We start from the raw sequence: 17,171 nt of genomic DNA, 5'->3' as shown, positions 1-17,171 counted from the left end.
GTGCTATCGTCTCTCTCCTGGTCCTTCCATCTTCAAGGCGTCCCGGCTGGGGGTTTTTACCGCCACAGCATTCAGGAAGCAAAATCTTTGTTGTCCAGTGACATCGGACCTGCCAAACCCACCCAGCCTACCAGTATCCGCCTAGGGACCCTGGACCCTCATAAACGGTGCCCTCCGGGACCTCCTGCACAGCAGGACCGTGTAAACGCTGCACTCCGTGGTTCTCAAGGAGACTTTATCTTCTGAAAATAACGTATCGTCACTAAAAGTATTCAGAAAATGGAAGAGAAACACGCACAAGACAAAAGGGGGGCTTATTCTTTCGATCGGGGAGAGGGTTCTTGTGTGGTTAGTTTTCACTTGCCATACTGAAATGGGATCCAAGTGCGCACTCGGAGAAATCTGACACAAAAATCTCTTTCTAAAACTCAACTAGGGGCTGATGATGCCCGACAGGCCCTTTAAAAGGCTCTGCCAGCCGTAATCAAAGCCGTCCATTTGAAGGCTTCTGAAATTTCGTGCACTTCTGTGTTTTGTCATTTTATCCTCCTTTCTTGCAAAGCCATTCTAGTAACACATATGGATTAATCGCATAAAAGAAGCTTTAGAAAGAGGCTAATTATTCAAGTAATGACCTAAAATCCAAGAGGAAAGGAAGGGAAGGCATACAGAGGAATAAAACGACACCTAAAACATTCAAAGGAATGGAGGGAGCTCCTCATATCAAAGACTAAACTCCAGCAGGCCAGTAGATTTTCATCTCTGCAGCGGAGCACAAAAAAACGAGTAAAACTGAACCTGCAGGAACACAAGGCCGTGACGATCTGCTTCCATCTTGTTCTGTCCTTGCCAGCAAGCTGTGCTAAGCCCCATGAGAGGTGCAATTCTTTCAGTTCAGCTTCCACAGTCCTCCTCCATGTTGTGTTTCAGCCTTCCTGGCTTCCAAATCCTAGCTACTTTTGGGATGCGGTTCTGGTCCATTCAGAGGACAAGCGCAAGCCATATCTTACAGACAGACCTCAGTATGTACATCTCGGGAACTGCAGGTCTGACATTGTGGTTAGCAGCACAGGAGCGCCGCAGGGGACTGGACTTTCTCTGGTCCTGTTCAGCCAACATACATCAGACTTCAAATATGACTCGGAGTCCTGCCACGTGCAAAAGTTCACTGACGCCACTGCTATGGTGGGCTGCATCAGGAGTGGGCAGGAGGAGGAGTATAGGAACCTAATCAAGGACTCTGTTAAATGGTGCGACTGAAACCACCTCCACCAGAACACTAGCAAAACCAAAGAGCTGGTGGTGGATTTTAGGAGGCCCAGGACCCTCATGGACCCCGTGATCATCAGAGGTGACTGTGCAGAGGATACAGACCTATAAATACCTGAGAGTGCAGCTGGATGATAAACTGGACTGGACTGCCAATACTGATGATCTGTGTAAGAGAGGACAGAGCCGACTATACTTCATTAGAAGGCTGGCGTCCTTCAACATCTGCAATAAGATGCTGCAGATGTTCTATCAGACGATTGTGGCGAGCGCCCTCTTCTACGGTGGTGTGCTGGGGAGGCAGCAGAAAGAAGAGGGACGCCTCACGCCTGGACAAACTGGTGAGGAAGGCAGGCTCTATTGTTGGCACGGAGCTGGACAGTCTGACATCCATGGCAGAGCGACGGGCGCTGGCGCTGAGCAGACTCCTGTCAATCATCCACTGAACAGGATCATCTCCAGACAGAGGAGCAGCTTCAGCGACAGACTGCTGTCACCGTCCTGCTCCACTGACAGACTGAGGAGACCCCACACTATGTGACTCGGGGGGGGTAAACGTTAACATTGTACAAAGTTATTGTCTGTTATACCTGCATTGTTATCACTCTTTAATTTAATATTGTTCTTTATCAGTATGCTGCTGCTGGAGTGTGTGAATGTGGGATTAATAAAGTATCTATCTATCTACCTATCTATCTATGGCGCTTCATTTCCATCACCACACCAGGCGAGTTTCATTCTGTATATGCGTTGAATAATCATTATTACTCATGGTGACTCCACAATCTGTACTAACCCTGAGTTTCTCTGCTGTTCTTTTTCTAGTTTTCTGTGGTGCCGACCTGCGCCACCACCACCACCACCACCCGATCAGGGCACAGTGCAGTCTCTCCATTGATGGACTGAAGGCCAGAGCTCCACATGACCAGCATCATCGTCTAATTCTTCCACGTCAAGCTTGAAAACCATAAGGACTGACTGAGATCACTGATGTTAGGTCACGGGTGTCAAACTCCAGGCCTGGAGGGCCGCAGTGGCTGCACCTTTTCATTCTCACCCTTCTCCTAATCAGTTTTCACTGCTAATTCGCTCCTCTTCCCTTCACTTTAAAAGCCCTGTTTTTAAGGATTCAGTCCTCTGAGTTGATTCTTTTCATCATTAGATGGCAGCCAAAGAGAAATGAGATGTGAAACGAGCCGACAGGTGATCAACTAAATCGGGCCTTCAAACTCGATTCCCCTCCAACCAGTCTCTTAATGAGAAGCCGATTCTTGCTGTTAATTAATCTCGTTATTTAATTCCACGGCTTGTCGCTGCTCTCATTCTGCCACAGCAGACGTTTCCAAAACTGTTGATCTTTCTGTTTTTTCTAAGAACATCGTCAAAGTGTTTCAGTGCCCCGAGAGATCAACCTCACCGAGTCTGCCACCTTTCTTTATTTTCAGATATTGTGTGAGGCGAGCTGCTCGTTTTGTGTCTCATTATTGTTTGGCTGCTAATTAAGGAAAAAGAAACAACTAAGGGGCTCTGAGGCACATTAATTTAAAATGAAGGCAAAAGAAGTGAATTAGCAGTGAAAACTGATTAGGAAAAGGGTTAGAATGAAAAGGTGCAGCCACTGCGGACCGCCAGGCCTCGTGTTTGACACCCCAGTGATTGGCAGAAACCCAGCAGGTGCTGGGGGGTCTTGTGGCCTCAGGACCCCTGCAGATTTTGTTTTTTTTATTTTTCTTTCTCCAGCCCTCTGGAGTTTTTTATGTTTTTGCTGTCCGCCCTGGCCATTGGACTTCACTGTATTCTTTGTTACTTAGCATTGCCTAATTTTATTTTTATATTTTTTATTTTTTTTTTCCTTATCTTGTAAAGCACTATGTGATAGAAATAAATGTTGTTGTTGTTAAAAGTCAATAAAAAAAATGTGGAAAAAATCAAATACAGTAATCCCTCCTCGATCACAGGGGTTGCGTTCCAGAACCTCCTGCAATAGATGAAAATCCGTGAAGTAGAAGCCATATGTTTGTATGGTTATTTTTATATATTTAAAGCCCTTATAAACTCTCCCACACTGTTAACATTATTAGAGCCCTCTAGACATGAGATAACACCCTTTAGTCAAAAGTTTCAACTGTGCTCCATGACAAGACAGAGATGACAGTTCTTTCTCACAATTAAAAGAATGCAAACATATCTTCCTCTTCAAAGAATACGTGTCAGGAGCAGCGAATGTCCGAGAGAGAGAGAGCGCGAGAGAAAAGCAAACAATCAAAAAATCAATACGTGCTTTTGTGCTTTTAAGTATGCCGAAGCACCGCGATAAAGCGGCATTTTGTAGAGGAGCGTCCGTATCCTCTGTGCAAACAGCCCCTCTGCTCACACCCCCTCCGTCAGGCAGAGAGAGTGAGAGAGACAGAGAGAAGCAAACAATCAAGCACCGCTCGGGAAGCACATCGTATGTCATTGAGGAGTTTTAGTTAATATGTAATACGTGCTCTGATTGGGTAGCTTCTCAGTCATCTGCCAATAGCGTCCCTTGTATGAAATCAACTGGGCAAACCAACTGAGGAAGAATGTACCATAAATTAAAAGACCCATTGTCTGCAGAAATCCGCGAACCAGCAAAAAATCCGTGATTTATATTTAGATAGGCTTACATTTAAAATCCATGATGGAGTGAAGCCGCAAAAGTCGAAGCGCGATATAGCGAGGGATTACTGTACTCAGTTAGAGGATCTGTACAGACTTTTTTCAAAACATGGCAGGATCTAATCAGTAATATTTTAAAATAAGTTCATGAAGCACAGAAAACTTATTTATGTAGGTACTAGCCAACCCGCGGCGTACCATACGCCGCATAATCAGGCCGGTTTATTAATGATTTTTAAGCACAGGGAGAAAATTAACATTTGAAAAATCGGTAATGTAATAAATCAGCAAGAAAAGCAACATTGTAACAATGCACGGAATGAACCAACACACAATCGTCTGTGACTGAAAACTGGCAGACCGTCCTCGCGCCAGACGGAGGGATGGGGGTGCACGGCGCGGAGTGTGGAACGGGAGGAGAGGAGAAGGACGTCCATTCAGCTCCGTCCGTCATGCTAGTCTGCTGATTTCTCATTCAGTATGCACTGCCCGCTCATGCGCCCCCCTTCAACTCGTCACTTGAGTCGTAGTCTTTACACAGTCCAGATGTACCTGTGACTCATGTAGACGTTTCATTGCTCTGTGCGGTTTTGGCTGCCTTTCTATATATAATCCACCAAGACACCCGACCACGGTAGTAGCAAACTGGGTGTGTACAAAGTGCAGGAGCATCTAAGAAGACGCAGGTTTGTCGCAGATGCGAAATGCTGTATGTAGCGTGTAAAACAGTTTGCTAAGGTGCACGCGGTCGTGCGTCGTAACCGAAAACTCGGTATTTAAAGACTACTTACTTCATTGTGTTTTAACCTCAATTGTAAAGGAATGTTTTAAGGATCCCATGGGATACCCCTCGGTTTTGGCTGCTTTTCTATATATAATCCACCAAGACACCCGACCACGGTGGTAGCGAGGTGTGTACAAAGTGCAGGGACGTAATGAGTGGGAGCGTATGAGTCGCACTTAGTGGGAATTCCACGGCTTGCAGCCCGAATGGGGTTCAACGGCTTACCCACGCCTCTCTGCGCTGGGTAGACACACGCTCAATCTCATGCATAATTATTTATTGAATGCTAAACACTTCTGGAAAGACATGGATGTCTAAAACGGGTTGGTGCGAGAATACAACAGTAAGTGAATGAAAAGATGGAACTCTGGAGAGAGCAAAATACAACACAATAGTGAACCCGCGGCATACCCGTGACTACCTGTTGAAGGTCATCAAGAGAATGCCAAGGGTGTGCAAAGCAGTACTCAGAGCAAAGGGTGGCTATTTTGAAGAAACTAGAATATAAAACATGTTTTCAGTTATTTCACCTTTTTTTGTTAAGTACATAACTCCACATGTGTTCATTCAGAGTTTTGATGCCTTCAGTGAGAATCTACCAATGAAAATGGGCATGAAAATAAAGAAAACACATTGAATGAGGAGGTGTGGCCAAACTTTTGGCCTGTACTGTATATGTGTATATATACTGTATATATATATATATAGTCAAATGAAAAAGTTTGGGAATCCCTCTTAATTCTTCGAATTTTTGTTTCTCATTGGCTGAGCTTTCAAAGTAGCAACTTCCTTTTAATATCTGACCTGCCTTATGGACACAGTAGGATATCAGCAGTGACATTAAGTTTATTGGATTAACAGAAAATATGCAATATGCATCATAACAAAATTAGACAGGTGCATAAATGTGGGCACCCCAACAGAGATATGACATCAATACTTAGCTGAGCCTCCTTTTGCTCCTTTGAGCCTCTCGACGCTGTCCTCCTGTAGCCTGTGATGACTGTCTGGACTCTGATGGAGGTATTTCTGACCCCAGTCTTCATACAAAATCTCTCCAGTTCAGTTCAATTTGATGGACAGCCTGCTTCAAATCATCCCATAGATTGTCGATGATATTCAAGTCAGGGGACTGTGACGGCCATTCCAGAACATTGTACTTCTCTCTCTGCATGAATGCCTTTGTAGATTTCCAACTGTGTTTTAGGTCCTTGTCTTGTTGGAATATCCAACCCCTGTTTAAGTAACTTCAACTATGTGACTGATGCCTGAACATTATCCTGAAGAATTTGTTGATATTGGGTTGAATTCATCAGACCCTCGACTTTATCAAGGGCCCCAGTCCCTGAACTGGCCACACAGCCCCCCTACAGCATGATGGACCCTCCACCACATGTGACAGGAGGTAGCAGGTGTTTTCTTGAATGTGGTGTTCTTCTTCCGCCATGCAAAGAGCTTTTTGTTCCGACTAAATAACTCCATTTGTGTCTCATCAGTCCAAAGCACTTTGTTCCCAAATGAACCTGGCTTGTCTAATTGAGCATTGGCATACAACAAGCGACTCTGTTTGTGACGTGAGTGCAGAAAGGGCTTCTTTCTCATCAACCTGCCATACAGATGCGCTGAATTGTAGAACGATGAACAGATACACCATCTGCAGCGAAATGTTCTTGCAGGTCTTTGGAGGTGATCTGTGGTTGTCTGTCGCCATTCTCACAATCCTGCCTCTTCATATGCCGCTCTTGTATTTTTCTTGGCCTGCTGGTTTAACAGCAACTGTGCCTGTGGCCTTCCATTTCCTGATTCCATTCCTTACAGTTGAAACTGACAGTTTAAACCTCTGAGATGACTTTTTGTAGCCTTCCTCTAAACCAGGAGACTCAACAATCTTTGTTTTCAGATCTTTGTAGAGTTGCTTTGAGGATCCCATGCTGTCTGTCAGTCTTCAGAGGAGAGTCAAAGAGAAGGAAGCACAACTTGCAGTTGACCACCTTAAATACCTTTGACCACTCATGATTGGACACTCCTGTCTGTGAAGTTCAAGGCTTAACAAGCTCATCATATCAAGTAATCAGCACTGAGCAGCAACAGGCATTCACATCAGCACAATGACAAGGGGACTCACATTTGTGCACAGCCAGTTTTTTACATTTGATTTAATTTCATACGACTAAATACTGCGTCACTAAAAATCTTTGCTCGGAAAACACCGCAGTACTCAGATGTTCCTGGGAAATGCAAGACGTACCACTGCTATCTTTTTAGTTGAAAGGAGAGTCGATTATTATGCAGGCTGAGAGGGGTTCACAACCTTTTTCATAGGACTGTATATATAGACATCACCTCTGGCCAGAAGATACGTCAAATTCTACTGAGGCAGTTATCTTTCGGGTCTCTCTTGATGACACGGCAGCATTCTGACCCGCACAGCAGAACAGATCTGACGTCGCTGTGGTGTAGTCTCTCATCTTTGTTCTCAGGCTGCATTGTGTGCATTTCCAGATGCACTGTGGGCTTTGTCTCGTCTTGCCTTAATGTCCTTAGCTGCAGCATTGTCCTTCCTCAACAGGCTGCCAAGGTAGGTGAAGTCTTCAGCCTCACCAAGTGGACTTCCATTCAGAATAATGGGATCATCAGGTTTTGGATTGATGTGCATCACTTGGGTTTTGGTGGTGCTTATGTTGAGGCCCGTTTTCTTGTCCAAGTGGTCCAGTCTGTTGATCTTCTCCTGTAGGTGGACATGTTGTGGATGACAAAAGAGCTACGCCATCAGCAAACTCGGAAGTCTTCAAGCTGTTAGAAGAGTGTCCACTGTACGCCTGTACGCTCCACTGATGTTGTCCGTCTCGTGATCCAGTCAATGGCTACCAGGACCAGGATTGGTGAGATGATGCATCGTGATCTAGCGTATACAGTAGGTAGATAAACACTTTGTATGTCTTGATTTATAAAATTAGCTTTATACCTGTGTAATGTTTAAAGAGCGAGGAAGTGGGACAAAACAGTTTGTTTTTCTCCCCCCAGGGTTTCATTAATAAGAATTGACCAGAGAAGGACAGTTTTATGGCTTAATTGTGTTCTTTCTTTTTTTTTTGTTTGAAAGTGGGGAGCTGTGCCCGAGCTGTTGGATTGGTGAATGACCTGGTGAATGACCCAGGACGTACGTGTGTGTGTGTGTCAGGAGCTGCAGAGGGACAATAAAGGGAAAGAGACTTGCAAAGCCGTGCTCTCCCTCTCTGCCATTTTCCATCCTGAAGAGAACAGACCAGAAAGAATCGAGCGAAACTACAAGTGTATGTGTCGCCAGAAACTACGCACATCTAAGCACAACCAGGATGTCTTGGTTTGGAACCAACGCTCGTCGTAATCTGCTTTCTCGTAATTTGAGCCTGTCATCGATATCACAGACATAAATGTGCCACTGAACTCCTGCCTTGTTCTTTTACTGTCTAACTGCCAGGGGTTATAGATGTACTGCCAAAGGGAAGGGGGAGAAAGTGCCGAGCTGCAAGACCTTTAAGATATTCTGGTAAAGTCCTCACAGTGCAGTCCTGCACTTGCTACGCTGTGTTATTTTCATTTGCTTGGGCCGGGCTTCATTATGTTTTGCTCCTTAAATAAATAAAAAGCACAAAAAAAATTAAAGGGTGTGGCTAAAGGCAGACAGCACCTGGGAGGTGTGGCTAAAGGCTGAGAAGTGGGTGTGGTCACCATGACACCTCCACCTCCTGTATTTCTCTATTATTAATAACTGACCTGACATTATTGACATTTTAGTTCATTAAATTGGCAGTAGTGTTGGGAGTTGTGTGCGTCTTTCTATAATTTATTGACATCTTATTAGTTACTCAGCGGCGGAGGAATGCCAACGTTAATCTCACCAGTTTGTGTAAAGTGGGCCCCCCTTCTGAAACCACAGGCCTCACGCAGTAGAGGAGCCCGAGACAAAGCTTCCAAGCGACAGGGACAAAGGGGCGCTTATGTGGTCACAGACATCGCAAAATATGCCATAATTGAGCCAATGGTGTCTCCTTCGCAAAGTGTTTGGATTTCCCAAGGTGCCAAGAATGTTTAAAGCCGAATGCCGTGATGTAAAACAAATAAACAAATGCATCCGACACGAGGGCTTGCATGAGAGGCTGAAATGAAGCGATTTTGTTGGCAAGGGGCACCCACACTCTGCCAGCAGCGTGAATGCCATCAAAGGGGCTATTCAGAATACGAAGGTCACATGGCTAAGAAGCTATTCAGGACGCAGCACAATACACCTTAATTGACTTGTTCAGATGGGCACAAAGGCCGCATTCACAATTTCTTTTTCTTTTTTCTAAGGACGTTCGCGGGGATGAGCGCTGCCCATCAGGCCCCTACACTGCTGCGACTGACTTTGGCTATTTGTTGGTACCCACGGACCCCGGCAGACACAAGATGTCACATTATCACGTTAAGCGCATTCAGTTCTGATGAATGTACGGTGGAGAGCTCTGCAGAAAGCAATTCAATGGCAGACATTAAAAAAACGGTGCCTTATGAATCAAATGTACTTCTGTATTCCGAAAACTCTAAACAATGGGGCTCAATTAAAGAGCCCCCTCAGCGTACAAAAGCTGACTAATGAGGGAGGGCCTCATGTTTATGAACATCTCCATCCACGTAGCACCTGACTGTGAGACTGGCTGAAATCCAGTTCAGAGGTCACGATGGCCGAAGCCCGCCCCAGCAATCCAAAGAGTTTCAGACTTCCCCAGGTGGTCCTGTATGGTGAGTTCACTGAAGGATTTCGACCTCAAGGTGGACCGAAGAAACGCTCGAAGGACTACTTGAAACGTTCTCTCAAGGCCTGCTCCATCCCATATATGCAGCTTGAGGAACTTTGGAGATGGACGATAAATGAAGGAAGCCATCACTGCTCTCCCACCAGCGCACACACAGGAGGAGGAGTGACGAAGATGGACAGCGTCCATCCACGTAGCCTCCCATTATGAGACCCTCTGAAATCCAGTTCAGGGTCACGATGGCTGCAGCCCACCCCAGTGATCTAAAGAGTTTCTGACTTCCCTAGATGGTCCTGTATGGTGAGTTCGCTGAAGGATTTCGACCACAAGGTTGACCGAAGAAACGCTCAAAGGACTACTTGAAACGTTCTCTCAAGGCCTGCTCCATTCCACATAAGCAGCTTGAGGAACTTTGGAGACGGACGATAAATGAAGGAAGCCATCACTGCTCTCCCACCAGCGCACACACAGGAGGAGGAGTGACGAAGATGGACAGCGGTGCTGTCGACCGTTCCACTCCTTGGATTTGCGTTTTTGGGACGTGTTGGCCTTGGACTGCCTTTGTCTTTTGAAGCAACCACCTTTGTGTGGCATCACTGTTTCAAAACATTCTTTCTGATAATACAGTAAATCCTGTGTTTGTCCTTCATGACTAACCGGAGTTTACTGGTTTCCTCCCTTGGGTGGGTATTTTGGAGTCATTTTGGATTTATTGTGCTTAGGGACCCCAAGTTCATGACAGTTCTAGCCACGCACGGCCTACACGGCAGGGGGAGAGGGGGAGTGCGCAGTGGGGAACCACTTTTCCTTTCCTCCCTCCCAGAGAGAAGGGATCATTTCAGAGAGGAACTGGGACGTTATTTATGGCCCCGTCCGCCGTGTGACCTTTATAAACAGTTGAGCACAGAGAATTCTGTTGGTGACAAACTTCGAGACACCAGATACATCAGGTGATGGTGTGATGTTGAGACGAACGATGAAGAAGCAAAATGTCGACTGCATTTTAAGGAGCCCACAAATTGCTCATATTTGACAGCTGAATGACTGCCATTTTGAAGCAATGGCAACACACAGCCAGCCTCCTTTACGTTTTCTGTGTCTCCTCTGTCAATCAGTTTGACACCAAAATAAGTCCGAGCTGCAGGAGTAACATGTGGCTTCCAAATAATCTTCATCTTCACCATCTCTCCTTTTTATTATTCATAGCTAAGGGCACTAACAGGACTGCCTCTTTTTCAAGCTGTGGCTAAGGGCAGCGACTGTCTGGTCACTGCCTGGAAGAACATCACACAATGACATCGATTTTCAGAGCTTTGGTGACGCCTGGAGGGTGTTTAGTGTTGAAGTGTTTGTTACACGGGTATTCTTTATAGACCTGCTAATGTTTGAAATGAACATCTGAACTCTTACTGCTTGATTATGCAGGCCACTTCAATTCACAATATCGCCGGATTTTACACAAACGAGGGGTGTCATGGCAGTCAGCTGGTTAACCATCCACTGACTCGTGTCTATGAGGGAGAAAATGAGGAGTACGTGGGGGTACAACAGGCCAACTCCATACAGCGCCAAGACTGAAATCCGACAGTGAATAAAACCCGACCATCCCCGCTGGTAGCGAGAGCATGAGACCCAAATGTCCCGAACACCCTTAAGGTACGTTTACACTCCAAAACCTAAACGGACACACAGACAGCTGCAGACGCGGAGGACACGGACAGACTCCTACCTGCGTCAGCCTTATTAGGGGAAAGCATCTGTGGTGCAAATACACAACAACGTGAGCATCAACTAAAAGTCTTACACAAATAAAACGACTTGAAAGGCCATCATGCAAGAATTTGAACATCGAAAACGATCTTCACGGTACTGGAGTCTTTACACATTACTGAAACAAAAAAAAAAACTGACAAGAAAGGAATAAAAATGTCAGACGTCTCACATCTCAACAGCCAAACAAAGGACACGTCCAGCATTGTATTGACTCTACGATTACTACACACATGGACGGCAAGAGTTTCAAATGTAGTTAAGACATTAAAGTACGAATTGATACAACATAAAAGAACACAAAGAACAAATGGCAAGCATTTATGTCACTGAATCACATTAACAGAGACCTCAGTTAACGGGGTAACAATTAACAAGAGACTGCAGGACCATCGAGCAGCCCCAAAGAATGAACAAACGGATAGACAGATAGATAGATAGATAGATAGATAGATAGATAGATAGATATGAAAGGCACTATATAAGATAGATAGATAGATAGATAGATAGATAGATAGATAGATAGATAGATAGATAGATAGATAGACAGGCACTATATAATAGACAGACAGACATGAAAGGCGCTATATAACAGACAGAACATTGTTTTTCCAAAGGAGGAGATTTAGCCTTTATAAGGACTCATGAAATATTGAAATATTATAACAAACAGTGACAAACAAACTCACATATAAGATAGATAGATAGATAGATAGATAGATAGATAGATAGATAGATAGATAGATAGATAGATAGATAGATAGATAGATAGATATGAAAGGCGCTATATAAGATAGATAGATAGATAGATAGATAGATAGATAGATAGATAGATAGATAGATAGATAGATATGAAAGGCACTATATAAGATAGATAGATAGATAGATAGATAGATAGATAGATAGATAGATAGATAGATAGATAGATAGATAGACAGGCACTATATAATAGACAGACAGACATGAAAGGCGCTATATAACAGACAGAACATTGTTTTTCCAAAGGAGGAGATTTAGCCTTTATAAGGACTCATGAAATATTGAAATATTATAACAAACAGTGACAAACAAACTCACATATAAGATAGATAGATAGATAGATAGATAGATAGATAGATAGATAGATAGATAGATAGATAGATAGATAGATAGATAGATATGAAAGGCGCTATATAAGATAGATAGATAGATAGATAGATAGATAGATAGATATGAAAGGTGCTATATAAGATAGATAGATAGATATGAAAGGCACTATATAAGATAGATAGATAGATAGATAGATAGATAGATAGATAGATAGATAGATAGATAGATAGATAGATAGACAGGCACTATATAATAGACAGACAGACATGAAAGGCGCTATATAACAGACAGAACATTGTTTTTCCAAAGGAGGAGATTTAGCCTTTATAAGGACTCATGAAATATTGAAATATTATAACAAACAAACTCACATACGAATTTCAAAACCACTCAAAAACGTCTCACTTGACTGAAGAGAACAAGCGCAGTCTCAGCGAGGGAGGCATTATAAACACGTATTGTCGTTGGTATGGAGGAGCCTCTTTGCTCTGTTTGTTCTTTAAAAGTCCTCCATTATGACAAAACGAACTAACAAACACTGTGACTGGTGAACTGGCTAAGCTGTTGGTTTTTAAACTACAAGGCAGCTGGTTCGATGCCCACTTCTGAGTAGCTGTGTGGGACCCCCGAGAATTTCACAATCACCGCCGCTGACAACCTCAAGTGCACACAACACCCCTCGGCAGTTGTCCATGTTTGCTTTGCCCGCCAGCTTGTACAGCTGCACAGTGCCATCCGTCCTCACTGGGTGTGCAGCACCTGGTATGGCAGCTGCTTGGGCGCAATAGAGGGTGGTGGAGCGGGTTCAGAGTACTACTGGCACATGGCTCCCATCTGGTAGACCCCGCATACAGTATAACATCAACACGTACCATTAAAGTCTTCAGCCATCCCGAGGATTGAGTGCGTTGTTTTCGGGGTCTTCAACAGTCACTCACACGTGCCCCCTGTATTCATGCTTGTGTGTGTTTTCGATGTGTTGTCTGACGTTGTACTCACTGCCCACTGTTTCAAGTTGCTCCACTCTCACCAGTTTTTGGGTGGCACGCAAACCCGAATGTCGCGGTGCTGATGATAATGAAGCTGACCCACAACCTGAGCTCTCTAATCCTCTAAGTTTCCTTGGATGAAGGCGTCAGCCAAATTGAGTATAACAGTAATTACCGCTTTATCTCAGATTACAAACAATTGAGCATTGTGCAGTAATTACGGTGTACAGTTTACTGAAACGGCAATGAAAACGGACGGATGGACGGACAGACGGATGAATGGAATGTTCTTGTCTATTGTTAAATGTAAATCTCCGAGTTGCTCGGCAGAGGCACATTATACATGGAAGTCATTTTAAAAGCCCCACCAGATCACAATGATTCGATCAAAGCCCCTCACAGTCCACACTGCACTGTGTCCAAATGTGAAATGTGATGGATTTCGAGGAGCCCGCACTAAGCTGACCTAAATACAGCCGGCACGCACCAAGTGCTCATTTCCTTTGCTTCTTTGCCACCATCGTGCCTTTTAGAACGATAAATGTAAGATTAGAGGAGGACCACACAATTCTTTAAAGCATGAACAAAGTGACAATCCATTTAAGCAAAAATGTCCACCAGATCGACGACGTGCCACCCTGCCTTGCCTAAGCCTGAATGCTGCAGCAGGAGGTGCCCGCTATTAGCTGCTCTCCGCTGCTATTTTGCTTACCTTCTCCGATGGTCATACTGCCAGTGCCCTCTCCGCAGACGCACCAACACTACTACGCTGTGTGCAGAGCTCTCGGTTCCGCTGTCATACTTTCTCAGCACAAGCACACACGGCAGCCCCCAGCTCCCCCCGACATGACCTCACGGATGACAACTGGCATCCTCCTCCAAAATAAAAGCCCACGGCTCCCTCTCGCCGCTTCCAGCTCATTTCAGTAACGCAGTCATGTCAATGATTGCCACTCCAGAGAGAGCCTGTGTGTGTGTGACAATCGGCCTTCAATTCACAAGACAGCCGACATTCTTACTTAAGCCACACAGAAGTGGGTCACACACAGGCTGCGCTCATTCAGCGTTATGCGGTTCGCTCAAGCGCATGTGGGCACCCAGAGTACTGCAAGTTAAAGGAAGCTGCTGATGAGATCTACTGGATCCAAGGGGCAGCGTTACATATGGCGGCTCAGTGCTTGGCACTACTGCGTCATTGATCCAGTCCTTGCTTTTCTTTTTCCAGGTGCCCAGTTTTCTGCCCACAGGCCCCCTTGGCCATGATAAATGGCTGTGCAGGTGTTAGTGGGTCCCGCCATGGACTGGTGCCTCGTCTGAGGTGGGCGCTACCAGAACTGAGCCGGTGTATTTCTCATGTGCGCCATCCACAGTCACCTACATGTTTAGCACCTTTAGACAACTGATCTAAAAGCTGGCCTTACGATTAACGTGAGAGCCATCACAACCAGCATGAAGAAGAAGCCACGATAAATCCACCCCAGTCCCAGGTGCCATCTTTAAAAAATAAAAATAAAAAAAAGAACAAGAAGAGGCTGCCGATCATCAAATACTCGGCATGACGTCTGCGTTCACTTGACTCCATGAGAATAACGACTTCCACGGTCAGGACGCGACTGTTAAATGCCATTTGTAACTGGACAGGTGACCTCCCAGGATCACAGCGTGAGGCAAAGGGGACCACTTACAGCCTTTATTGAAGATGTTTAATTACAACCATCCTTCCATATTCTTAACCAGCTTAGCCAGCGCTGGGTTGTGGGACAACTGGAGACGATCCTGGCCATGATTAGCAACACCTCTGAGAAAATACACATATTATGTTGGAAGGTTTTAACGAGAAAACAAGACAGGGTGTTATTTATACACAGAAATCATCTGGAATAAGATGGTCCGCTGTGGCAACCCCTAACAGGAGCAGCCAAAAGAAGAAGAAGAAGAAGAATCGTCTGTCTGAACCTTCTCAGATTTGCTTAAGCCATGGAACCCATTTGGGATTTGCGATACTTAGAGATCTTTACATAGACAATCTGCGCGCACCTTGTGAACAGCAACACCCTAAATTCAACCTCCCAGCTGCCCACTTCTTTTCCTACAGTATATACAATGTTAGAAGAAGCCTTCCCAACTTTCCACATCTCACACCCATATGAATCCTAGTGGCCATACTGACCAGTTTTGATGAAGATTCAGACAGCATCTCAACAATACATAACAGTATTTCAAAGAACGGTGGGAAAGGGACCTCTGAGATGGCATCTCAGAAAAGGAATGGAACTCAGCCATCCATGGAATACACTCCAGCATTCCAGAATTCAAAGTGAAGATCCTTCATCAGTTACATTTCTCTCCAACCTTTGAGCGCCGCTACCTGGTCCTGCATCACTAGGCCACAGGAGAACACTCTGGACGAGAGCGGGCCATTCAGCACAGGAAGGCATCTGCACAGACCTTCAGGCAATATGGAGAGGTGCTGCTATTATGACTTGGGCTTTTGAGTTGGCAGAATTCAGTTCTTCACTAATCTGGATGACAACGGGCCATTTAGCACCGCAAGGCTCGCCAGTCCTATTTACTTAACTCCTCCAAAACAACATCAAGTCAAGCTTTGAAGACCCCTAAAGTGCTCTTGTCAACCACACTACGTGGTCAATAAATTCCACGTGCCTGTAGTTGTCTGTGTGAAGAAAAACTTCCTGATGTTTGTGTGAAATTGTCTCTCAACAAGTTTCAAACGGTGCCCCCTTGTTGTTGATAAGGTCATCATTTTTGATCCACTGGACTGATTCTCTTCATCACTTTAAACAATTCAGTCAGGTCTCCTCTTAGTCCCTGAAGATGCTCAGCTCTTTTCATCTTCCCTCATCACTCATCCCCTGTAGCCCTGAATCAGCCTCGTCGCTCTTCTCTGGACCTTCTCTTGTGCTGCTGTGTCCTTTTTGTAGCCTGGAGACCAAAACTGCCCCCAGGACTCCAGATGAGGCCTCACCAGAGCGTCATAAATCTGGAGCATAACCTCTGTTGATTTGTACCCTACACGTCAAGGCGCTATATAACCTGCCTTCTTAATGGCTTCTGAACAATGTCTGGCCATTGATAGTCCACTACCACTCCTAAATCCTCCTCATATGGTGTACTTTCGAATTTCAGACTTCCCATTGTAACTCTTTACATTTACTTCCATTCAATTTCATTGTCCACAAATCTGCCCAAGCCGGTGTGCTGTCAAGTCCCTCTGTGATGATCTGCCAATCCACTTGACTTGGTATCATCTGTAAATTTCACCAGCCTATTACTTATATTCCAATCCAACTCATTTCTATGTATTAAAAACGCTGCCCCCTGCTGGACACCACTCTTAACGTCACCTGATTCTGATAAGAGTTCCTCACCCCGTCACCCTCTGCTTCCTGTGTCTGCAGACCACACAACACACACCCTGAACCGCCACTTCTTTTAGTTTGACGCCCAACCTCTCAATGTGGAACTTATGAAACGCTTGACATGCGTCATTTTGGACCAAAGTCTTTACTTACTTCTCAAGCAGCCTCAGTGTTACAATCCCTCTGTGGGAAGCAGCCCAGACACAGACAGGCGGACACCGCAGGTACCAAACCCAACACACGTTTATTATACATTTTCAGTGGAAGCACACAAGCCAAAACACCCCCAAAGTCCAGGCCTCTCAACCAATGCCTTCTTCACCGCCTCCACTCCTCTCCTCTGAGCTCGTCCTTCTACACTCCCGACTCCAGCCATTGAATGGAGGGAGGCGGCCCCTTTTATACACACCCGGACGTGATCCATGTGCCTCCTGATGAGCTTCAGCCGCCCCTTCCTGGTGTGGCAGAAGTA

General features: G+C 45.1%; 1 protein-coding gene across 30 annotated transcripts in view; it reads right to left on the bottom strand.

Annotated features, from left to right (window-relative positions):
* clasp1a (cytoplasmic linker associated protein 1a) overlaps positions 1-17,171 on the bottom strand; it is a 317,477-nt gene that overhangs the window by 159,553 nt on the left and 140,753 nt on the right. Inside the window, exon 1 of one of the 30 annotated variants that reach the window (XM_039755270.1) lies at positions 14,032-14,320. The exons of the other annotated variants lie outside the window; for them this stretch is intronic. Within the exon in view, the coding sequence (XP_039611204.1) occupies positions 14,032-14,047 (16 nt within the window). The 5' untranslated portion in view covers positions 14,048-14,320. Of the gene's footprint in view, positions 1-14,031; positions 14,321-17,171 lie in introns of those variants that run through there. 30 annotated transcript variants of the gene reach the window in all.

Source organism: Polypterus senegalus, chromosome 6 (genome assembly GCF_016835505.1).
Source record: "Polypterus senegalus isolate Bchr_013 chromosome 6, ASM1683550v1, whole genome shotgun sequence".
NCBI lineage: Eukaryota > Metazoa > Chordata > Cladistia > Polypteriformes > Polypteridae > Polypterus > Polypterus senegalus.
Note: the sequence above shows the minus strand (reverse complement) of the source record. Positions and strands in the feature narration are given on the sequence as shown.